The sequence below is a fragment of the Equus caballus genome, chromosome 5, assembly GCF_041296265.1.
Source record: "Equus caballus isolate H_3958 breed thoroughbred chromosome 5, TB-T2T, whole genome shotgun sequence".
NCBI lineage: Eukaryota > Metazoa > Chordata > Mammalia > Perissodactyla > Equidae > Equus > Equus caballus.
Window position 1 is genome coordinate 467144 of NC_091688.1, and position 23067 is coordinate 490210.

General features: G+C 50.3%; 2 protein-coding genes and 1 long non-coding RNA gene across 13 annotated transcripts in view; 2 read left to right on the top strand and 1 right to left on the bottom strand.

Annotated features, from left to right (window-relative positions):
• The window catches only part of ATP2B4 (ATPase plasma membrane Ca2+ transporting 4), a 97479-nt gene extending 91538 nt beyond the window's left edge, over positions 1–5941 (top strand). For all 5 annotated transcript variants that reach the window (XM_001488326.5, XM_005609576.4, XM_001488283.5 and 2 more), the window contains one exon: positions 1520–5941. In XM_001488326.5, the coding sequence (XP_001488376.1) occupies positions 1520–1545 (26 nt within the window). In that variant the 3' untranslated portion in view covers positions 1546–5941. The remainder of the gene's footprint in view (positions 1–1519) is intronic.
• On the bottom strand, positions 5879–18481 carry LOC138923992 (uncharacterized). Of its 2 annotated transcripts, XR_011438404.1 has the most exons (4): positions 17747–18466; positions 17257–17324; positions 7429–7558; positions 5879–6810 (listed from the first exon to the last, which is right to left on the bottom strand). It is a non-coding gene; the product is annotated as an uncharacterized lncRNA (long non-coding RNA). The 2 variants fall into 2 exon arrangements; XR_011438403.1 differs by lacking the exons at positions 5879–6810; positions 7429–7558 and having other exon boundaries at positions 15184–17324; positions 17747–18481.
• Positions 11738–22907, top strand: LAX1 (lymphocyte transmembrane adaptor 1). 6 transcript variants are annotated; one of them, XM_070266430.1, is made up of 7 exons: positions 11738–11951; positions 12987–13057; positions 14546–14708; positions 17235–17344; positions 17733–17843; positions 18405–18490; positions 20291–22907. In XM_070266430.1, the coding sequence occupies exons 3-7, from the start codon at positions 14578–14580 to the stop codon at positions 21188–21190; spliced, it is 1338 nt and encodes a 445-aa protein (XP_070122531.1). In that variant the 5' UTR covers positions 11738–11951; positions 12987–13057; positions 14546–14577; the 3' UTR covers positions 21191–22907. The 6 variants fall into 6 exon arrangements, with proteins under 6 accessions (XP_070122531.1, XP_070122530.1, XP_070122532.1 ...); XM_070266429.1 differs by having other exon boundaries at positions 11851–11951; positions 12963–13057; XM_070266431.1 differs by lacking the exon at positions 11738–11951 and having other exon boundaries at positions 12757–13057; positions 17273–17344.
• The last annotated feature ends 160 nt before the right edge of the window (positions 22908–23067 follow it).

Below are 23067 nucleotides of genomic sequence, written 5' to 3' on the forward strand. Positions count from 1 at the left end.
TCTGCTGTCCCCACATTCTTGCCTCTTCTCCAGGAACATATTCTTTGCTTCAACAGCAGAGGAATGCAAGAGGTGTCTACCCCAACATTCAGCCCTCCTCCCTGCCTGCTCCCCACCACAGCAGTTTCTCCTGCATTGCTCCCATCTCTTTTCTGAGGAAAGGACCAGCCGCCTCCCAAAAGCTGAAACTGTCCTACCACCACTTTCTTCTCCCCTGGCCTCTCTCTCCAACCTCTTGGGATCCAACCTTCTCCCCTACCCCAGTTCTACCAGCCCAGGTTCTAAGCCATGCCTCAGGGAGGCCTGCAGCTCAGAAGAGCAGGCTGTGAAAAGAGCTGCTGCCTGTGGATAAGGTCCAGGCTAGTCCAGGCGTCCGTTATTGTCCTTTTTTTCCTCTTCTCTAAGTTGACTGAGTCCTTTCCTTTTGTGTGCAGTAGAACAAAGACTTTGACACTTACAGGGCAGTGCATCTCCCTTTGCCAGTAAAACTGTAGATTATTTCCTTTCCTCCATCCTCTTCATCTACCCCATTAGAAAAGCCTCTTATTTGTAGCACTGCCTCCGGGATTGGGTGATTTCTCTCCTGGTCCCATTCCTCCCTCCTCCAGCTAAGATCATGCTCCCTCTTCACAACTTAGAAACAGCTGGAGAAAGCTGCATGACTGGCCGCAGCTCGGTGTCAGAGGCATCGACGTGCGTCAGGGTCGTGAGAGCCAGGTCTGCTCTCGGTAGTCAGGAGGAAGCATCTTTGATACCCGTATTTCATCAACATCTTCCAGGGGAGGGACTGCAGGAGTGGGGTTCTGCTGTCTTTTGGGGAAGGGGACATGGGGGAGGTTATGGGATATAAGTGCATGCATGTTTCCTGGCTGAAGAGCAATTCTTAAATTGGAAAGTGTGAGAGTTGTCCTTCCTTGCATGCTGCTGACGCAAATGAAGATTGGTCTGTCTGCCTTGCTGCATGGCATTCGTGGTCACTTGTTACCCGAAGTGTGTTATGTACAGATTGCTATGTGTTTAGCTCTTTGAGGATTTTAAACAGATAACTAAACTTCAGTGTGTAATTTTTCCATTCCACATTCACAAAATGTTTGGCCTTGATACAGAAATCCACATGTCTGAATCATCGTTTAAGTTTGGCTATTAATCTGCATCCAGTTCCAACATTGTAGCCCTCCGTGCAAAAGAACTAATGAATCTTTTTGTTTTCTGTTTGATTTGAAGAGTGGATTGTTTGGGAATGCTAACTTTGCTTTGGGATTTCTACTTTGTTTTGTTCAGCTCTTGAAATATCCTAGTTGTTTGCCATTACTCACCCCACCCCACCCCAATGCTTGAAATTTGAGCCATGTGGTGTTTCTAGTGTTCCATGACCTCTTTTATGTTTGGTTTTGGTTGTTGAGCAGTACTGTTTTATCATTTAGGTTTTGTTTTTCTCCTCAAACCGCCAGTTCCTTGTTCTCCTGGCCGATTCTCACCTCCATGTTTTCTCATCCTCCTTTTCCTTCCCCTGGTGTAGATCAAAGTGGTCAAAGCGTTCCATAGTTCCCTCCACGAAAGCATTCAGAAACCCAAGAACCAAAACTCCATCCACAGCTTCATGACCCACCCTGAATTCACCCTATGTGAGGAGGGGCCACGAACACCACTCCTGGATGAGCAAGAGGAGGAAAATCTTGAAAAGTTTCCTAAGTCTGGGACTAGGGTGCTCCTGCTGGACGGAGAGGTCACTCCATATGCCAACAAAAACAACAATGCGGTGGACTGCAGCCAAGTCCAGATGGGTGCCTCCCTCTCGGACAGTCGCCTGCACAGCCTGGAGACGTCAGTTTGAACTGCATTCTCTGACTCCCGTTTCTGCTTTCCCTGTTTCCTTTTTCATCTGTCCTGTCCGTAAGGTGAGGATGGGACTTTCACTGTCATGTCAGCTGCTCCCAAGTGTGTGTGAACCCCCACCTGACCGTGAAGAGGCAAGAGCACACACCTACCGGGATTTCAACTTAAACTTGAGTTGAGGTTTGTAGCAGGACCCAGTCAAACCCCAGGCAGGTAATGAATGGTGGAATCTACTTCTTGGGTGTATCAGTTGTCATTTTTAAAGAAATAATGACAATCCTCTTGGCATCCATCTCAACCCAAATTTCCCCCCAGTATTCGTATATGTGTCACCGTCTTCTGACTTCTGGATTTTACCCTATGAGTCTGTGCCATTTATAAGCTCACTTGAGGGTTCAGAAAGACAAATATCCTCAAATGTAATGTATTGAGGTAGGAATGGAACGTATAGAATCAGCCTGCAAAGTGATTGTTTTTAAAATGATTTTTCCACTTTGAAAACTTCTACCTAAAGCCTTCGAGCTCTTCTGCGCTTTCAGTCAGACCTCCCTACGGTTCTTTGGGTCTTTTCTGACCATTGCCTTCCTTACCTTCACTCTCTCTCTCTCTTTCTTTTTTTTTTTTTTAACTTGTGATGATTAGGAAGGTAGAACGTGAATGAATTGTCAACTTTGGCCGTCATTCCCCCTTCTGGCCCCAGTGGAACCCTTGTTTTAGTTCTAAAGGAGATAAGTTTCTTTGCTAAAAGGGTGCTTTTGAAGCAATGGAGAGCTGGTAAGAATGTGTTCCTGTTGTTGCCAGGTTACCTTCCACTTCCAAACCACCATCCTGTCTTGTGTGTGGTTTGTAAGTGCCGGGGAGCTCAGCCTTGACCATGAAGCTTGCATATGTGTGGTATGTAGTTTTTACCATGAGCCTGAGCTTTCTCCTATTCCTAAAGTGGTGGCAAAAGAATGAATAGAGGACGACCCTGCCTCCTAACTGGACTTGATATTGAGGACCAGAAGCTGGCAGGTCTAGGACAAGACAGACCATCAAAGTCAGTTCTTGTGGGTCCTCCTTGGGATGACCACAACTGCTCGAAAGCCATCCACCAGTGCTCTTCCAAGGCAGGAGCTGATAGTTGGGGGCGGGGGTGAGTATTGAAAAGCCTTGGGAGAGGCCAAAGGGCCATCCCAGCAGTATCTGAGAAACCAGAAACCGTGAGCTTCAGTGTGAGTACCAGCTTAGACATTCCCTTCAGTTTTCTCATTCTTTGCCCTGTCCCCTAACTTGTGCAGTCTCTGCAAAGGCTCTAACCTTGCTCAGATAGTCTGATTTTGAAAATATATATCCAGAATGGGAGGCTCCAGTGACATTTTGCTGATGTAACGGAGCAAAAGGCCCACCCTGAAATGCCCTCCTCGTTCCTCTTCCCCGCCTCGCGCGCCCCGAAGCCCTCCCAGAGCACACTCGGCTGCGCGGTGAAGCCTCTGCCCTCCTGCCCCGGACGCTGCCCGCAGCAGCCCCCGCCCACCTGCCTCTCAGGAGCCGGGGACTTTGCTGGGAGCTTCTTTAAGTGTCCCGTGATGGGACTAGGTGGAGCGTGTTTGTGGGAGCTCCACTTTTACCCCTGCTGATGTTGGCTTCAGCTCTTCTGTGCAGGGTTAGCTCACGTCTGCCCGTTCTCTCCCACGAGGTAAGTGAAGCCTGTCTCTGTCTTTCTAGAATGAGGGGAGTTGGGAGAAGGGGCTTGCGGCTCGTATGAACTGCCACATTTCCGTTTGTGAGAGTGGGAGACCCAAGCCTGTCCTCTGCAGCCCTTCCTTCTGGATCTTTCTCCCTCACCCCTTCACCGGAACTATCCAAGGGAAGGAGAGTAAGAAACAGCACCCCACACACTGCATTACCACATCACCCACCAAAGTTGAGTTTGTTTTTATAAAGGTTACATGCTTCAGCAGTCTTTTCTCTGTCTGAAATACAGGGAATTTATTTATTGTGGGGAGGAAAAAAACAGCTCACCCAAGGTGTCAGGTGTTCCCGTGCATATTTATTAAGTACGTTGGAAGATTTAGTTCTCTCGAGTCTTTTATTACCTCAGATCAGCTTGAAAAATAAGCCAACAACAAACTTTGGAGGCTCTTTCACACTCCTGCTCCCAGAAGACTCTCGGTGCCTGACCGGTCACTCTCGAGGGCTTGCGTCTACTTGTTTAAAACTCAACGGGTATTTTGTGTATTCTAGTTTCCATAGTAGGAGAGAAAATATAGAAATATTATGCAAAAAAATATAGTTTTCTTTAGATCAGAAACTGATATTTTTTGAGTCAGCCATATGTATTTTGTTTAAAGGATTTAGAATAAAGTACTGTCATGGAACCCTGTGGAAGGGAGCAGAGACCCAGCTGTTAGACATGACAGGTGACTTCATATATTTGTAGTTGGTCTCGAAACCAATGCACCGTACTTCTTTCTCCAAACAGCCATCTTTTTACTTAGGGGAAAAAATTTGTTGGGTTCTAGACTTTTTAATATAAATTTTGTTGATACGGAGTTGAGTACGTTTAAGTGTTTATGTGCATATGTTTTTTATATAAGTTTTTTTTTTCTATTCAGTTTCAGTGATCCAACTGGCAGTGAGTAAATATGGCATAAGTTAATAAAGTTTTCCCCCAAAATGGTGCTTTGGATTTGAAAAGGGTCTGATGGGGAGAAGGGGAAAACATCTTAGATTCCTCTCTGGATAAACCTAGAAAAACAGTCAACAGACTGCAGATGGGAAGGACAGCATCCAGCAAGAAGGGGCAGTGGCAGGCCGTGAGCATGCGCCCCTCTAGAGGGGGCGCCAGGCTCTTCAGTGACTAGTGATTAGGATCAGGGCCTGGGTGGACTGGGGTTGCTTGTAGAGCAGCCGGCAGAGTGGTACCCCAGGCATGAGTATCTCTCGTGCTGCAAGGATATTCTGATTTGGGGTTTGCAGTTTTTATGCTTCTTTCACCTCCTGTTGTCCCCGCAGTTTTGCATTAGTGAGTTTTTGTGCAAGGATCTGATTGGGGCCTTCTTAGCCTGCCCTAGGAAGGTGTCGGACAATCTATTAGATGGGGGGTAGAGCTGTAAGTGGGAAAACCAAGGCTGGGTCTAGCCCTGGGGACAGTCTTGGCTAGGACCTTCCTGTGGTGTCCTCTACCCTCTGAAATGACTCCTCCATCCACCACCTAGAAACCCTTCTGGCACTGTGGCTTCCTTAGGGTTTGGGTTTCTTCTCCTCCTCGAGCTTCCGAGGGGAGAGGTTGCACAACGAAATCAGAGGATTACCTCACCCAGAGGGCGCAGCAAGCTCGCAGGTGCCCCGACACCCCTAAACGTGGCGCGTCCTCTCTTCCCTGCTCCCCTTGCCTAATGATGGAAGCAGCCCAAGCTGCCCTCACAGAGTGCACATGTCCGCACTGTCCATGTCGGCCACCCCACTGCAGTGGGGGGTGGGCCGGACCCTTGCCTGCCCTTCCTAAGCCGTTCCAGCCTCTTCCTCAGAAGAGACAGATACCCCTCCATTGAGCTCCGTGCCAGTCCTCGACCTTCCCAACCTTGCTGTTTGGCCTGCTGTCTTCTTTCCTCTTGAGGAGGAGAGAGGAGGGAGGTGAGCTTCCCAGGACTGAACTGGCCTTTGGTTCCTGTTTTCTCCCATATGTATATATGCCATATGTGAATATGCCATATATATGTACCAAGAGATCTGTCTATGTTGTTCTTTTCAAAGCAGCACGCAGATAGGAATTTTGAATTTCTTCTCTTTTTTCAGTAACTGGTATAACAAGCACTGGTATTTTTATATAAAAAAGAAAAACAAAACAGAAGATTGACTTGTGATCTGCATGACAAAAACAAATGGTGGTCTCGAAGCCGTGTGCACCCCGCTGTGTGTTGCCATAATGTGCAGTTCAGCTTAACAGCGCGGCCAATCTGTATTTGCATTCTGATAGTATTTAAACCCTCTGTGCAGTGTTTTGCATGTGTTTATATGATTCTTAGGGAAAAAATGCTATAAACTGGCAAATCTGAAATTCAAATATGTTGTTCCACTGAGACAGGAAGAATAAAAGAAGAATTTTAAAAGAAGGAAAAAAGGGATAAGTTTTTTGGAACCAATAAAGCTTTTTGTTGATGAGCAGAAACCGGTACTGCCGTGCACTGAGAATAAAAACCCATGCCCACTGGTAACTGCGCTGTCCTCAGTGTTCTCCGCTTTTGAGTCATGTCACTCTGTGTCTGTTGAAGTTGAGAAGGGATCTGCCACAGCCACGTCGAGAGCCCCATCTCTGCAAGCCCAGAACTCAGCTTGTCGCTGGACCCTGACATGCTTCTCTGCCAGCACTTCCCCCAGTGACTGGCGGCCCCGGTTGTCAGATTCATTTCCTGGAGTACGAGCTTTCTCTGCCCCCTCTGGTCAGAATTTATGATCAGGGAGCTGTCAAGCTGGAGCTCTTGAGAAAGGATCCGTTTAGAAGGATAAGAGGCTCGATGTTCCTTTTTTCTTTGCTTTTTTTTACTTAATAAAATGCCTTTTGGGAAAATTCATTCCACTTATGTTAGCAGCTTTTCCCTGCCTTCCCTCTGGGCTTCTCCAGTCCCCATCTTTCCAAAGTGTTGTGTCTGTTTTAATTGTTCCATCATTGAGTCTCTGGCACGACTGATCTTGGGCCCCAGTTTCAGATCAAAGCAGCTTCCTGGCAGGTCGTTTAGGTTCTGAGCTTCCATATCTCAGAACTCAGAACTCCTTCCTGCAGCTTTCATTCAGGGGCACAACCAAGTCCCTGGTCTTTTTCACAACATCTAAAGAAGGAAAGGACTTCGTCGGCTCCCCAAGGTCCTTTAGGGAAAGAGTGATGTTGAGGAACAACCCGAACTCTCCGCTGTTTTAACAGGCGGCGCTGCAGGAGGCCCAGCCAGGGGAGGCCTCCCAGGCTGCTCTGCCCCTTAGTTTCTTTAAAATGGGCTGGGGAAAAATAGTAAGTAACAAACAAGCACATGAACAAGAAACAGGGGCTGCGGCTTATTTGATAAAAGGAGTCATTCACAAAACAGAACTATTTTTTTTTCCATTGTAGTTTCCCTCCAAAATACCCATGCTGAAAAGGGATGCCACGCACGCACGTGCACACACCCTCTTTTCCCCCCCTTACCCTCACCTCCTTGTCTTTGGTTGGGCCCCAGATGTGTGCCTCTCTGCTAATGCCAAACAGGATCTTAGGCATCCATGTCTCCTGACCCAGCGTGCAGTAAGGTGTGGAGAAGAATAACTTCCAGGTGGCTTTCTGGCAGAGACCAGCGTATCACAAGGCATCGGTTCAATGGGTATAAAGCCAGCTCGGGCCCTTGGGCCTGAGTTACCATATGGAAAAAAGCATGCTTTTTTTCTTCCATCTTTTCCTTACCCCCAGTTCTAGAAAAGAACAGTATCTTTGCCCTCCATCTTTAATAGTGGTTTGTGCGTCTCCCCTTTCTCAACCGCCACATCCTCTCCCTGTGCTCACTGGGTTAGTTTGAAACTCTCCACCAAGACCATCTGGTTCCATCCCAAGGACACACACAACCAGGCAACTCTTGGACTTACTCTGACAAATCCAAAGACGACTCACTGGGTGCCAGTGAGCTGGGCCCGTTAGGGCGTGGCCTTCATGTCACCGCAAGCAGGAAGGAGGATGAAATTGGCATGTCCTTTAGGAGCAAATACCTCTGAGACCCTGTTGTAAATAAAACATGTAAACACATTACTGTCTTTCTGTGTGGTGTCATTAACGCCCAGTTGTCCCCAGCGTGAACCTAAGCCGCGAGAGGTGACACCTGCTAGATTCAGTGACCAGAATACTTCTAGCCTCGAAAGTAGACACTTCCAGGTTCTGCGCTTGATGTTAATGTTGTCTTTACTCTGAAACTTGTCTCAGAGGACACTCCCTGTCCTCAGAAGACACACACCTAGAAGGAAGCAGTCTCTTTGGAATGGCCTCCACTGCCGTCTCCTGAGAGGCTGCTGTCAAAACCAGGAGGTCACTTCACGCTTACTGACAAAGAGAACGTAATGATCTACATGTTTGGAAAGCAAATTCCAGTCATAAGTTTGACTTCTGCTCGTGACGTCTGAGCAAGGATGCCATCACTTCAGAGTCGGGTGCGTCTGCCTCTGCTCTCGAATGGACCCGGTCCCTGGGTTCAGGCTCGGGCGCCGCTTGAGTTCTCTCGTGGACCCTGTAGCAGAGGCCACGTGGATCATCCTCCAGACAGCACGATTGCTAAGGCTAAGTTTTCCTGCTGTGCTAGACCCAAGAATACTACAATGAAAGGCTGTGATTTGTGTTTTATAACTTCAGATCTTAGCGTCTTGGCCTTATTTAAAGTAAAAATACATGAAAACTTATTTGAAAGAGGGAGGGAGGACTGGGAAGAAGCAATTCCTTTCAGCCATATCAGAGGGAGAACAAGTGTACCCGTGGTGATCCGAAAGCTGCTCTGAGTCGAGGATTCCCACATTCGCCCTACCAAACCTTTGAACTGAAACTGCTGCTGATAGTTTCCTGCCCAGCTTCGGTAGAGGAGCTAAAACAGACAAATTAGAGAGGTGGAGTGAGATCCTGATGTGTGGCAGCCTAGGATGTGTGGCGGGAAACACCGTCCCAGACCCCACTCTGCTGCTTGACTGGCTTGATTTTCCATCTCTACAAGGAGACAGCTGGACTCCATCAAAGATTCCACATTACACTTGGAAGGTCTGAAAGGGGTTCCTTAGAGATGCTTCAGAGTCCACAGCTATTCAACAAAGTAGCATATTTTGTTCATGTATTTGGCTTCCAGGTCAGCAGCAGCTTTAAAGAATGACTTAAAAGCACCACAACCTAGCCACCTCTAGGGTCCCCGTTGGCTCTGAAATGCTGTGATGCTGATTAACAAGCCAGATAATCAGTGCCGAAATGACCCAAAGTTGGGTGGTGATGTAACAAGTTGTGTGATTAAATACATAAGCAAGCCTGATTTGGACCGTGTCTCAGTTGTCTCCCATGATAGTTACCAGTGTACGCAAAAGGGATGTCCTCCAGCATGCCAAGGTTGTTATCTCACTGCTTCTATTGTAGAAAGAGCAGTAGTTTGGAAATCCAGAGATCTAACCCAGTGGAGTGGCATAAAATTAGAGAGGACGGCGAGAGGGCTCGCTTGAGCTCTGGTGGAAGAGCCTGCATGGAGAGTACAAAGCCCGCCTTAGCATCCTGACCCTGCCGCTGGTTTGCTGTGTGAACCAAGTCTTTCCAACACTGACACTCTTCCCATTCTTACTCTGGTGTCTAAAATTGCTATTGATAACCGTTGGAGAATGGCTCACTGGCTGTTCTCTTTCCTTGCGCTGTCTCCCCCGGGATGTCACATCGTCAAGGATGCACTGAACAGCACTGCAAACCGGGGCATGCCCAGGCAGGTTTCGCCTGGGACTCAGCCACTTAGACCTGCAACAGAGATAAATGTTCCACAGTCCTTAACATCCAAGAAATCTATTTCTTTTCTAAATCAAATCAAATCTAGCACCTAACTAGCTAGCACTCACCTGAATCTGTGAGAGGTCTCAGTCATTTTTTATGGTCTCATCCCCTCCCCTTGGACACTGGTCCACTCGTTTATTCAACAAGTATACACTGTGCCAGGTGCTGTTGTATGCACTGGGGCTACAGCAAGAAACAGAACCAAGGCCCTGCCCTCTTCAAACCGTCTCGTGGAGGAGAGAGAGTAAACAAGGCAATATAGAGCGTGTTGAATGGTGAGAAGGACCAGGGAGACAGGGAAAGTGTGAGGGGAACAGGGAGCACAGAGCAGGAGGATTGCGCTTCTGCCGAGGTCAGGGAAAGCCTCTGACAGAGAGACGTGAGCTATGTAAATGTGGAGGAAAGGGATTCCAGGAAAAGGGCACTGGCAAGCGCAAAGGCCCTGAGGCAGGAGATCTGGGTTGCGGACATGCAGGGAAGCCAGGAGTTGGAATTGGGTGACTCAGTGGGCAAGTGAAGGAGATGAGTTCAGAGATGGAGGGTTGGAAGTAGGGGCAGAACCTGTAACCTATAATGAGGTTGCGTTGCAGGAAGTGGGAGTCCACTGGAGGGTTGTGACCAAGGACTACTATGACCTATCTTGCAGTTTAAGAGCATCATGCTGGCTATCGTGTGACTGCAACCCAGGGCAGACGGAGGAGCAGTGCAGCTCTGGCTGCGCACGTGCCACACGTGGGCCCTGCCTAATGCTGAGGGCCACAGGCAGACCCACACCCGCCCTTGTGCTGTTGTCCTATGACACACAAAGGAGAAACGAAAATGCTTGTTCAAAAAAAATGTAAATTAAATTAAGCTATGCTGCTTGCCACCCTAGCTTGTTCAGGACGCTCTGGTTAATGAAATGATTGAAATGGTATTCTACTCACTCACACAAGAAGGGAACAAAGAAAACCATCTTGACCTGTGCTTTCCCTGCACCAGCCTCCCACTCCTGTTGTCACTCCAGCTATCTGGGCCCCAGCAAGGCCCTCTGCCCCAGGCGCCGCTTCTCGGGTGCTCTGTGCCCTCACCTGATGCCTAACTTGACGGCCCACCCTGCTCCCGCAGCTGAGGAGCTGCCTCCCTCCTGGAGCCAGGGGACAGATCAGCTCTCGCGTGGGCTGCTGGGGGACGTCCAGGGGCCGTCAGCAGACATTTGCTCATCCAGACGCGCTTCCCAGCTGTCTCTATGCCGGCTCCATGGTTGCTAGGCCTCGAGGGGAGGCTGCCGAACGTGGAACTTCAGAGGGACCACGCAGGCAGAGGTCACCAGACGTAAGGAAGGGCTCTCTTCCTGTCGGCAGTGCCAGCCCTCCTCCGCTAGGGCCTGGCCCAACAGGGCACAGAAACCGCCCCTGCATCTGGGCACACTCCTTGCTGCTGCCAAATTCTCCCTCTCCCCAGGGGCCTGGGGCGGAGCAGGGGCAGGGAGCAGAGAAGTGAGAGAAACAGCTCTGTACTTCCTAAGTCTTTCTGTCCTAACCCTGCTCTCTCACAACTGTGACTTAAAAGGAGGGCATCTTCAGCCTTTGTGCCCTGTTTCAGACCTGTCTGGGCTGGAGAAGGCCTCCAGGACACAGACGAAGGAGGGGTTCGGCTCACTGCCGTCGGGGCTCCAGCTGCCATCCTGCTGTGGCTGTCTCAGCCCCTAACCCTTCAAAAACAAAGCCTGGCTGGAGGTGTCTTTCACACAAGGCAATTTGGGCAGTTTTGGGGCCTAGAAATACAAAAGCCACTGTTCAGCCCATCCTAGAGCGAGGAGACCCGCCTGGGACTCAGGGTGCCCTTCGCGAGAGAGGCAGGGCTGTCAGCGTGGGGCCTGCCCAGTCCCTTGGCTGATGAGCACACAGCAGGACAAAAGGCTCAGCACTGACCTATTTCTCCGTCTCTCACCCCATTACACACTTTGGTCATGAATTCTGAGCAGCAACAAGCACCTAAGAGAACGTCAGAGAGCCTAAGGAACCCTCACAGTCAGGCACTGTGCCCCATGCCGCAGAACAACAAGCACAACACCGTCCCGCCCTGAAGGGTCGCCGTCTGCCTGGGCAGACAGACGTTTAAGCGATGAATCCCAACAGCGGAGGGAGCTATGGGTTCACAGAAGGCCAAGAGCCCAGCCCTCAGGAGGGGAAGGCGTCACAGAGGTGGTGACCCTTGGGCCACATTTTTTTACTAACAGTTTTGTCTTTTATAAAAATGACACTTAATCTTTGTAATAATTCAAGCATTAAGAGCCCAAAGAAGAACGTAACAAAATACCCCAAGCCTCACAATCCAGAGATAACCAGTACAAACTCTTAAAATGTGATTTGATTGGAATTTTACAAAAGAAAAAGAAACTTCTGTTAAAATGGCAGAACTCATCGTGCAAAGCCCCAGAGTACAAAAGTGACAATGAGCTGGGTCCGCCTGGAACGCAGAGTGCCTACAAGGTGGCAGCCAGCCAAGGTGACCACTGCACCGAGGCAGGGACCGTGTCCGCTTTGCTGCAAAGCCAGGGCCTTATGCGTTGCGGTGGGAGACGACGTCCCGCAGATACGTGCTTAAAGACTAAAGTAACACATGGAAGGTAGGCGGGCCGGGCAACGGGAGAGGAAGAGAGGGGCCACAGAGGCAGTCCACGAAGTATAGAGAAGTGAACCCAACCCATAGTGAGAGGAACATAACAGCAGCCCCCACTGAACGGGCGCTTGCATGCGCCAGGTCCTCAGCAGGCATTCTCCATTGCTAGCGCAATTGCTTCCCACAGCGGCTTTACCTAAGCACTGTTACTATTGTCATTTTACATCTGAGGAAACACCCAGAAAGACTGGAGGCCTGCCCAAGGTCACCCAAGTAGTAATTTGGGATCTGAAGTTGTGCTGCTGTTTTCCCGGGGCCCCTGTCTTCCAAAGAGGATTCAGAAAGATTTCTGCTGGTAGCAACATGGCTGAGTTCGCGTGTGGCCCCTGCCCTCAAGGCGCCCACTTGGGCGCACAGGGTCTGTCTATTTAACGCCAGTGTCAGCACGTTAGAATTGGATGTCACACTCAACCCCTGAACCAGTCAGACAGGTGAAAGGGGCGCGAGAGCAACCGCTTGCAACATGACCCTGCCTCATGGGAAGGAGGGGGTCTTCTCCCACCATGACGAGGAGTTGTTTCAGATGCCTATTTTGTGTTTTAATTTGAGGGTTTGGTTGGGTTTTGCACCAGGGGAGGGAAAGGAGAGCAGGGTGAGGGGCGCAGCCTGGGCCTGGGAGCCTGCTTCCAGGGGGCTGTTTCCCTCAAGTGCAGGGGCGGGAGGGGATCAGAAGACCGGACGGGAGGTCAGTGTGACTCAGGCCGGCTGGTAGATAAGAGAAGCAGGGACTGGAGATGATCACGCAGGAGGAAGTCCTTTGAAAAGGTTTTTGTTAAGTAGCAGTTAGAGCCCTGAGGTTCGCCCGTCCGGTGTGCCACCTTCCAAGTTCCCAGCTCGCCCAGCATCCCTGTTAGAGCCAGTGGCTCAGGACAGGCCTGAGGGCCTCTCACTTCCACCAGTCCTGGCCACCAACCAGTGTGACGGAGTGACGGGTCTCCTTTCCTGTGAGGAATTCTAGTTCTTACTCAGAACTGGTCCATAGGAGAAGTGGGCAGACACCCAGTTTCCAGCTCTAGAGCCAGCTGCCTCTGAGCCATCTCTGCTTCCTGCCAGGTAAGGCTACTTGGAGGGAGGGCAGCAAGGACCTGGAACGGCAGGGCCCCGGGGGTGGCCGGGGCCAAGCTGCAGCCCCTGCCTGGGGGCCCTGTGAGAGCCTAGACCCGCACAGGTCCGGGCCTCACTGCTCAGGGGGGCCGGGGCCTTGGTGTCCACTGAGAAGAGAGGGGAGAGAGGCGTGGGGAGGATGCGGCAGCTGTGTTCCCTGCCACCCCTCTGGGGATGCATTTCCTTGTGGAAAGCACAGTCAAAGCTCTTCCCCACATTCCCAGACAGTCTCAGGGGCCCCTTCTCTTCGGACTCTCCCAGGACGCGAAGAGAGTTTCAGGAGGTTGGAGAGGGGAAGGGAGTTAGAATCAAATTTTGAACAATCTTTGAAGTTTGGCACACTTGGGGTACACGAGGGGGTGTACAAGGAGCAGGACGGGGATGGGGCTTCTCCACAAGCCTTGCTGGCTGCGAGGGAGACGGTCGCAGGCGGGGCCACTGCAGGCGGGCCTTCAGGGACAGACGGCCTCCAGGGCCCTGCCTGCCCGGCCTCGCTCCACTCTGAGGGTCAAACCCAGAGCAGAGGCTCCCGAAGGGGAAGCACAGACCAGCTCTGTCGAAATCACCCAGCGTGTGTTCATGAAAACAGCCTGTCCCCCTCCGCACCTTCCGCCCACAGAGCAGCCACAGGCGCCAGAGACCTGCGTGTCTCTGAAAAGCGCCCTCCTGGGCTGCCAGACCTGCTAAAAAACTATAAACCTGGAGGCTCGTAAAACACTGGACGTCTCAGAAACCCGGGGTGAGCAAGCACGATACCCCCCAGCTCGGCCCACCTTTGCTCACACCTGCCACCCAGGGGCCGGCGCAGACGCGTTTCTTCTCTTGGTGACAGCCAGCAGCGCTTCCTGTGCCCCGGGCGTCACCAGCACGCGGTGGTGCCGCTTCCTGTGACCCACTCTCTGTTTCCATTCTGGCGCAGTGTTTGCTCTTTTCTCTCTGCTTTGGGGCCTGGAGGAAGGTAAGCTTCTCATGGAGCCTCTGGGACCTCTTGGCAGCGCCCCTGGCGCCCCTCCCGCTTCTCCCCCAGCTGCCTCTCCTGGGAGCCCCGCACCCTGTGAGCTCGCCTCCCGCGTGGGCATTGCAGCCACATCCAGGCAGAGCCAACCTGTTCTCTTTGTATTTGGGGTTGACTCAGTCTGACATTTCACGGGTAGACGCGAGGTAGGGAGTTTGCTGGGGAAAGAAAGTTCTAGAGAGACAGATTGGAAGCTTTAGAAAAGAAGAAATAAAAACCAATAGATTTTTTGTGTGTGGGACTTTGGTGAATAAAGATGTAAAAAGAAATTTTGAGAGTAAAAAGCTGTACGTTAAGGAGGGTTTGGAAGACATGAAGGCCAGGAGGATTTCCATCATTCTTATCTACTCAAAAAAGTGGTTATACCGCACGGGATTGTATGTGAAACACAAACCGATTTTGCCTTTTCTCCTGGGAATCAGCGACTTAGCAAGAGCCAGGAAAAGTGGCAGACATGCTGGCCAACCGATTACGATTAAAAGAAGGCTTAGGAGGAGCAGCTGAAGCCGGAGAGGTTCCTGTGACAACGGCTGTCCGCACCTCAGAGTCCACCCCTCTGCAGGGAACTTCCAGCAGCCAGGACAGGTGAGTGGCTCAGGGCGGTGAGCTCCACCCTCCTCTGATTCAGACGGGGCCCTGGTCTACCCTGGGGGCTTCCACCCTAGCAGTGCTGCCACCCCTCACACCCGGGCTCGGGTCCACTGAGACCACCAAACTCTAGGCTCAGAGACGTTTGCTCGGGACTGCTGGGAGGAAAGGAAGAAGTGCTGAGGAGAAGAGGGGGCTGCGCGGGGAGGAGGAGCCCAGGCAACACAGGACTTCCCAGAGCTGGCTGCCCGGCCTGGTGGATTTCTCACCTCCCCGAGGCCCTGATTGCTGTCCTCGGTCTCCCGTCCCGGGTCCCAGCAATCACTCCTCCACACAAGGGCCCACCGAGATGGGAACCAGAGCCCCCTTCTCTCCAGGATGTGTTTTTAGGTCCTAAAAACTTGCCGTGAATGAAAAATGTAATCCTAGATATGATAAAGATGTGTCTTTAGGACATAAAATCTCACGGAACTAATCATGGATGTACATTTTACTGCTAAAACTTTCACTATCATGCTAACAAAAATAAAAAGTCCATCAGCAATTGAAACTAGGAACACGGTAGTATCAATTTCAGTGCTGGCATTGCAGTACAACTCAACCGTAATAAATTTAAAATCACTGTAGTTTGGGGAAAGAAATGTTACTACCATGACAAACACATGTCATTTGCAGGTAGACAGGAGCGTTGATGGAGAATGACTTCATAAAGTTGCCAGAATCTTGGGGCCCCCACCCCCCAAAAAACTATTTCTATATTCATCCATTTTATGAATTCACCCACTCATTCATTTAACAAATTCTCCTCAGGCCCCAATAAGTACCAGGCACTGTTCCAGGCGCCAGGTGAGCAGCGTAGATGAGTCCATGACCTCCTGGAGCTTACGGTCAAGTGGGGGGAGTCACATATAAGCAGGGAAACAAATGACTGTGGAATATAATGTCCATCAGTCGTAAGTGCTCTGAAGAAAAACCAGAGCAGAGTACGGGACTGACGGTAATAGGGTGTGGCCCCGGAGGCCTGTCTGAGGTGGTGCTATTCAGATGCGGGAATGAAACGAGGCCTGAGCTGCACAGACAGCTGCAAAGGAGGGCTCCAGGGCGAGGGAGCAGCAGCTCTGAGCTGGGACTGTGCTCCCCACAGTGAAGGAACCACCAGGAGTCCCGGCAGTCCAAGTCAGAGGGAGAGCGCTAGGAATTGAGGCCGGAACATAAGGTGCTGGAAGTCCTCTCTGGGGAGGGACTGTGGATGTGATCCCAAGTGCGATGAGAAGTCGCGGAGGGTCGCAAACGGAGGAGGGGAGTGATCTGATTTCCTGTTAGAAATCAGCTCCTGTGTGAAGATGGTACTTTGTGGCCAAGAGTGAAAGCACAGAGGCCCGTTAGGGAGGCTACTGCGAAGGTCCCCGTGGAACACACGGTGGCTTGGAGCAGGGAGGTGGCAATGGAGCAGTGAGAGGCGGCTGGGTTTGGGAGAGATGCCCAGAGCTGAGCAGACAGAATCTGCCGGTTGACTAGAAGTGGGTCATGAGAGAAAGAGAGCCGTCAAGGATGGCTCCAAGGTTTTGGACCAAGCTGCTTGACGATGGGAAACCCCAGAGGAGGAGCAGATTTATGGGGGGAGCAGGAGTTCTGTTTTAGACATGTTTGGTTTGAGATATCTATTGGGCAGCCTGGCAGAAATTTCCAGTATAAAGTTGGGTAAACAAACCTGGAACGTCAGGAGGACGAAAACCTTCCCTGGTAGATGACCTGGTTTCTAATATTTGGGGGTGGCAGTTCTGCTCGTGACTCCTTCTGTCAGCTCAACTGGCTGCTCCCTGCTGCAGTAGGCGGGCTGAGCAGGAACGCCAGCCCTGCCAGGGAACGGCAAGTAGCGAGGGGCTTGCTCGGTGCGTGTGCGCCGGTTAAATTCCACTGGCCAGCAGAGCGCTGCTTGGAGACCGGCTCTCAGGCCGGTGCTGTGGGCTCACTCAAGTGCACACAAGCTGGGCTCTGTCACAAGGCCACTCACTAACTGCAAATGGAGTGATCCTCTCCTCCGAGCGAGACAGGAAGCCTAGGAGTGGGACCGGGGGAAGCAGGGCAGACTGACTTGACACGGCAAGTTTGGAGGACAATGCGGTGCGCTGGAGCTGGCACGGTCCTTGGGCCCTAACAGACCTAGATTCGCATCTGTCTTTGCCCTTTCCTACCCACGAAGCCTTTGACATGTTCCTCTACCTTTCTGAATCTCAATCTCAGGTTCCTTTGCCACAAGAGAGACGGGATCGTTGTAAAGATTAAGTAAATTTCATATGCAAACCCCTGGCATCCAGTAAGCATTCAAAAGGGATAGTTCCTTCTCCTGTGTCCAATTTCCCTCCACCCGTGAAGAGATGACCCTCTCTTCCACCACACAGCCCACCCCCTTCAGCTTTCCTTCATGGGCCGCATCGCAAATCCTGGGGCTCTAACTCTGGAGGGGACCATCTTCTCCCCTCACCCCACAACGGCTGGGGCATCGTATTTGTTTCCTCATAGAGATAAAGAGCAAAGCAGCAACCTCTTTTCTGTGTTAGCGGGACTCCTCTCCGTCTTCCTGGTCATCGCGATTTTCTGCATCCTGTGGAGCTGGAGTAAACGGAAGAAGTGTGAGTCCTTTGTCCAAAGTTGGGGAACACAAGCATCAATAACCCCGTCTGGCATTTAAAGCCCAGTTTATTCTCCAGGGAGGAACTATTGCACTTGGGAGTCCTCTGTTTCTATCTAACACGCTGGTCATTGTCTCGCTGGAGATCCTGAGCCGTGGCGCAAAGGCTCTGCGCTGGTTGGAGCTCCATTTTGAGTCACTGTCTTGGTGCCCCTGTGCCCCCGTCTCCTCTCCCTGTTCTGTCCACGAGTCCCCTCTTCTTCAACCCACATGGAATGGGTCAAGTCTGAAAATGTCCTTTTTATGAATCATGACAGGAGTGGGGAATATTTCCAGGGACCACATCATCCCTGCGTCCCCGTGACCCCGCCTCTCTCACTGCCTTGCAGGGCGAGCTCCTTACCTCCGAGTTACTGTCATGCCCTCTCTGACGCGGCCTCGATCCAGACAACGAGCCAAAAATATTTATGACCCCTTGCCCCGCAGGCAAGAAGAGCCTGGTAGGTTTTTCTTTCTCATCTGTGGAGTCCAGACGAAGGAAACTTCTGCCCCCAGATGCAGATCTCACCACCCGGAAGCAGCGTTCCCTAACCTTCCAGACCTGTCTGCCCTTCAGAGCACGTGGAGGAGAAGGGGGTGGATGGAGACACTGCAAGATGTGGCTCCAGCGGGGGCCTAGCGATCTCTGAAGAGAGAGCAGGGGCTTGTCTAGGTTTGGAGTTTGGGTTTTTCTTGATATTGAGGCAGCAGAGGACAGATGGGTGTCTGGAATGGGGAAGATATTCAGACGGAGAACATGGCTGCCAGCATTACAGGCAGGGAGGGTTTGCCCCAGGAGCATCCTTCCCAGCCTCCCAGGCCCCTACGCTTGTTCCTTGGGCGTCATGGAGGCTGAGGAGGGTTCAGAACACACCGTCCCCGCAGCTCTGACCTTCTCACCACAGAACACCAGGCCCCAAACACCAGACACCGCACAAACCCGCTCCATCCACAGTGAGGGCATTGCTGGGCTGAAGCCCTCGGAGAACCGGCTGTTTTCAGAACTGTTTCCGTCCTTTCAGGGAGACAACAGTCAAGGAGTATGCGTATCTTCAGCACCGAGAGCCTCCTCTCCAGAAATTCCGACAGCCCTCCCTCTGAGCACGTGGTAAGAGTCAAGGGAAAGGATACGCCCCTTGGGAGAAATGACACGTCTCTGGCAGGAGAACCAAGAGGAAAGAGGTCCAGGTCTTGGATCTTGTTTCGCTGCAAACAGCATGTCCTTTGGCAGTGGCCCTGCAGCCCTAATAATAAATTGGAAGGACCAGCCTCCGGGTCTCCCCACTGCCCAGTGAGAAACATTGGGAAAGATGGAGCAGGAGCTGGAGATTTTAAGAAAGGCAGCAGGCACACTATTCAAGGGCATGACGTTAAAACGCAAAGGGATTGTTTTAACAAAGACACTATAACGTGCTTATGCAAATGAGCACTGTATCCTTCAGAGAAACCACCTCGGAGGGCACACAAATATTCCTACATTCCAGCTGGGACTCAAAACACCCTTAAAACCCTGCTTTGGAATTCCTTCTGGGGCCTATGTCAAATTGTTTCAATTCTCCTCAAAATAGCAGACATATTCCTAAGTCATGCAGCACTGTAGCTAGTGGGGAAAGTGACCGATCACACGGGGGACACCCTTAGAGGTTACGACTAATAACAATCACCCACGTCTCTCACGATCTGGCTCTGAAGGCAGCTTCCGAGGAGGAGTCCCACAGCCGTCTGAGGCAGAGGCATCGGGGCATTAGAGGGACTCCTTTGAAGACCAGGGTGCTCATTCCCATAGATAAGTCCTGTCTTGCGTGTTAGAGAATGAATTCCTTCAGTTGGGGACGTCCTTGGGCGAGTGCGGCCACACTGCTGCTGCTGGTTCGCCTGGCCCCCAGCCTCTCGGTGCCCAGAGGGTTAGGTTCAATTACCACGCAGCCATCTCCAGGTCACCACCTCCAGGTCACCACCTCTGCTTCCTCCCCCTTCCGCATGTCCCATCCTTGGGCTCTGCTCCTGCCTCTAAGACTTCCTGGGGCAGCAAGTCTGAGTAGCTGGTAACGGGCAGGGAAGAGGAAACTCCGTGGCCGAAGCTGGCTCCAGGACTCGGGTGGGCCCCGAGGGGATTTTGCATCAAGCGCTCCAGTCCCAAACTGACTTAAGCCACACACATTTTGGCTTGGAGCCTGTAGTGTTTGAAGAACATTTTGAACCAGTTACCAAGATTTAAATATCTAAAAAATTTCACATTAAAGTCTGGATGTCCAGCTTTCTTGAAAATTCAGAAATTCTGGAAACATCAGACCAGCATCCCTAACTGGCCATAGTCGGCTGACTCTGTGTGTCAGCTGCCCTTTTACTAATAACATTGGGCATTTTTTTTAGTGTTTTCTATGTGCCAGGAGTTATCTAAACACTTTACACGCAGTAATCCATTCACTCCTCACCAAAAAACTCATGATGTAGATATTAACATTATGCCCATTTTATGTTAGTGAACTACAGCCCAAAGAGATTAGGGAACTTGCCCCAGCTCAGCTCTGGGTGGTGAGGCTGGGTTTGCACCCTCAGTCGCAGCCCAGTCTCCACTGTGGGCCGCCGTGCTAAGTCACCTCTGCAACGTGCTCTGAGGCCCAGGCTCCCTCCAGTTTATAATACTTGAATCCTCACATTGTAGCCAAAAACCACTTGCAATTTATCATCACATTTATACTGTTGCTTTCCTTCAACTCAGCCCACTTCACTCTTACCCACCTAGCATCTAAAGGCTCGCAGTTTGAGACCCCAGATTTAGAGCTCTGCTCCTAGGTGGAGAGCTGAGTGAAGGAACTGTCAGATGGCAGCACTGGGCAGGGAAGAAGAAGGGTCTCTCCATATTTCTGCTTCCATCCTGTCACTGACTTTCTCTTCTTGCTCACAGCCCTCCCAAGCAGGCAATACCTTGAGGGTGCACAGAGCCCATACTTATGCCCTGGGGTATGCGGTGAGTATCTATGACAATGCCATGAGACCCCACATAGGTGGCGACCTCACTCCCTCGGCACACTACATCAATGTCGGAGCGTCCAGAGATTGCCCGAGCATTTCTTCAGAGGATTCGAGAGATTATGTCAACGTCCCCACAGCAAAAGAGACTGCTGAGACTCCAGCTTCTACCCACAGCCCTCCTGGGCACCTCTTGGACCCCCCACGTGCCCAGGAGCTGGAGTTTACTGAGGAAAGAGATGAGGGCTGTGGGAACGCCAGTGACTGCACCGGTTTTTGGTCTCCAGGAACCGAGACCAGTGAACTACTCAGCGACGGGGAAACTTCTTCTCAGTCCTCAAATGACTACGTCAACATGACAGGGTTGGATCTCGGGGCCATCCAGGGGAAGCGGCCCTGGGTGGCTTTTCAGTGCTGCAGAGATTATGAAAATGTCCCGCCAGCAGATCCCAATGGAAACCAGAAGCAGGTAGAGGAAGAAGTGACGTCCTCAACCACAGACCGTGTAGAAGGCAGGCCAGAAGGTCCAGGGACCCACATCCAACATGTCATGCAGCCAAGGAGGTTATTGGCTTTAGAGGGTTACGTAGCCTGTCAGTCACCTGCACAGAGGGAGATCAGTCAGATCCAATGTGGAGAAGAGATGTCAAATGAGGACGCTAAAGACTACGAGAATGTGCCGGCTGCCAAGTTAGGAGGCGGGAACTCCGAACAGGGGCCTGACACACGGCTCCTTCCCGATGAATTAAGACCCAGCCGCCCAGCTGGAAAGCCGCGCGGAGTGGTCTATCCTGCTAGATCTATAGCCACTCCAGGGTCTAGTGAAGACCCTTGATCGTCCTTGTATTTCAGTGGATTTGTTTGGTTAGGCTAAAAAGAGGCTGAGATAAGTAGAGAGCTAAGAGGCTCACAAAAGCAGGGGTTGGGAAAGGCAGAAAGGAATTCTTCTCAAGCAGGGCGCTCTGATCTCTCTTACCAACCTAAGAATGTTTGCTGAAGCTGCCTGCTAGGACTGTTAGGAGATTAAAACTTGGAGAGTACTTTAGTGCACGGTGGAAGCATGAGCTAGTCTAAAATCATCACCTTCACTCACACCAGCAGGCTGCGGAGAAGAATGCAGATTGTTTTGTAATCCGTGCAGAGGCCCAAAGGAAGAAGAAGTGGGGATAAGGATGGAGAGACAGTTTCCACTTTAAAAAGAGTGTGGACAACCAAATCCTGGAGAAGACGTGGAACAGCAGACTCTCGTTCATTGCTGAGGGGATTGCAAAGCAAAACATCCACTTTGGAAAACTGTTGGGCAGTTTCTTATAAACACACACTTATTGTGCAACACAGCCATTCCACTACTGGGTATTTACCCAAGTGAATGGAAAACTTGTGTTCACACGAAAACCCTTACATGACTGTTTATAGAAGCTCTGTTCATAATTGCCGAACCCCAGAAATAACCCAGATATCCTTCACAGGTGAATGGATAAATAGACTGGTGGATTCATACGATGAGTTTATCCATATTCAACAGTAAAAAGGAATGAAGGTTTGGTTTATGCAACAACATGGACAAATCTTAAAGGCATTTTGTTAAGTGAAAGAAGCTAGACCTAGAAGTCTACCTATTGTATGACTCCATTTATATGACATTGTGGAACTGAAACTACAGGGATGGAAAACAGATCAGTGGTTGGCAGGTTTGGGGAAAAGGGAGAGCTTTACAACGAAGGAGCTGCACACAGAAATTTTTAGGATAATGGAGCTGTTCTGATTGGAACTGTGGGGGTGGATACATGACTCTGTGCATTTGTCAAAACACAAAAAACTGTATAACACAGAGTGACTTTAATTGTATGCAAATTTTGAAAAATTAACCAGGCTATCAGGGGAACCCATGGTGGAATGCAGATTGTGACAGATGAATCTAACTGTATTACAAATATATGACATAATCCCACGGAAGGGGATGGGGGGAAAGGAGCTGGCCTAATTAACTTTGGAAAATAATGTTTTTACTTGAAACTAAGATAAAGACACAAAGAATGGAACACAAACTCTGCACTCTAGTTGGTAAATTTGTATCACGCAGGAGTATAGGTTAGCAATTCTGAAACTACTGTAAATGTATACTAGGGTTGAACAAAGAAGTAAATATGTCAGATAAAGAGAAGCAAGTTTCTTACTGTCAGAGAAAGAAGTGACAAGCAAGAGGGAAGGCTGCAGTGAACTCTGGTGCTTGATTGGAGTTGGAGGTACAGTTTGAACTTGTGTTTATTTATATATATACACACAAATAGATACAGAAATAAATATAGATACGTGTGTTTCCATAGGCTAGTGTACATGTACTTCCCAGCTCTGTCCACTAGAGGCTCTAGAAGTCCTGATACCCCAGTTGCAATGAACACACTTAGCGCTCAGATCTTGGTTTCTAAATATCATTATCCAAGAAAAGGAATCAGAGCTCCTTGGAGAAATAGCTAGTTCCAGAGCTGGGGCAGGAAAAATATAGGATGAATTTGACCATCTTATAGAAAAGGAAGGAAAAGAAAGAAAAAGTAGGGAGGAGAAATGAAAAGATGAGAGCATGTCAAAGGGAGCCCACTAAAAGAGCTCCCAAAGGTAAAGCTAGAAGAATTTGAGCAACAAAAATAAATAAATATAATCTAGATTTATAACTCAAAGAACAAAATAAATATCCGTGAGTCCGTACCAATG

Bases quoted from the DNA above. Each gene is read 5' to 3' on its own strand.
- LAX1 (XM_070266430.1), top strand. From the start codon at position 14,578: ATGCTGGCCAACCGATTACGATTAAAAGAAGGCTTAGGAGGAGCAGCT. The intron at 17,345-17,732 runs GTGAGTCCTTTG...ACTGCCTTGCAG, and splicing joins CTGGAGTAAACGGAAGAAGT to GGCGAGCTCCTTACCTCCGA. The intron at 18,491-20,290 runs GTAAGAGTCAAG...TCTTGCTCACAG, and splicing joins GCCCTCCCTCTGAGCACGTG to CCCTCCCAAGCAGGCAATAC.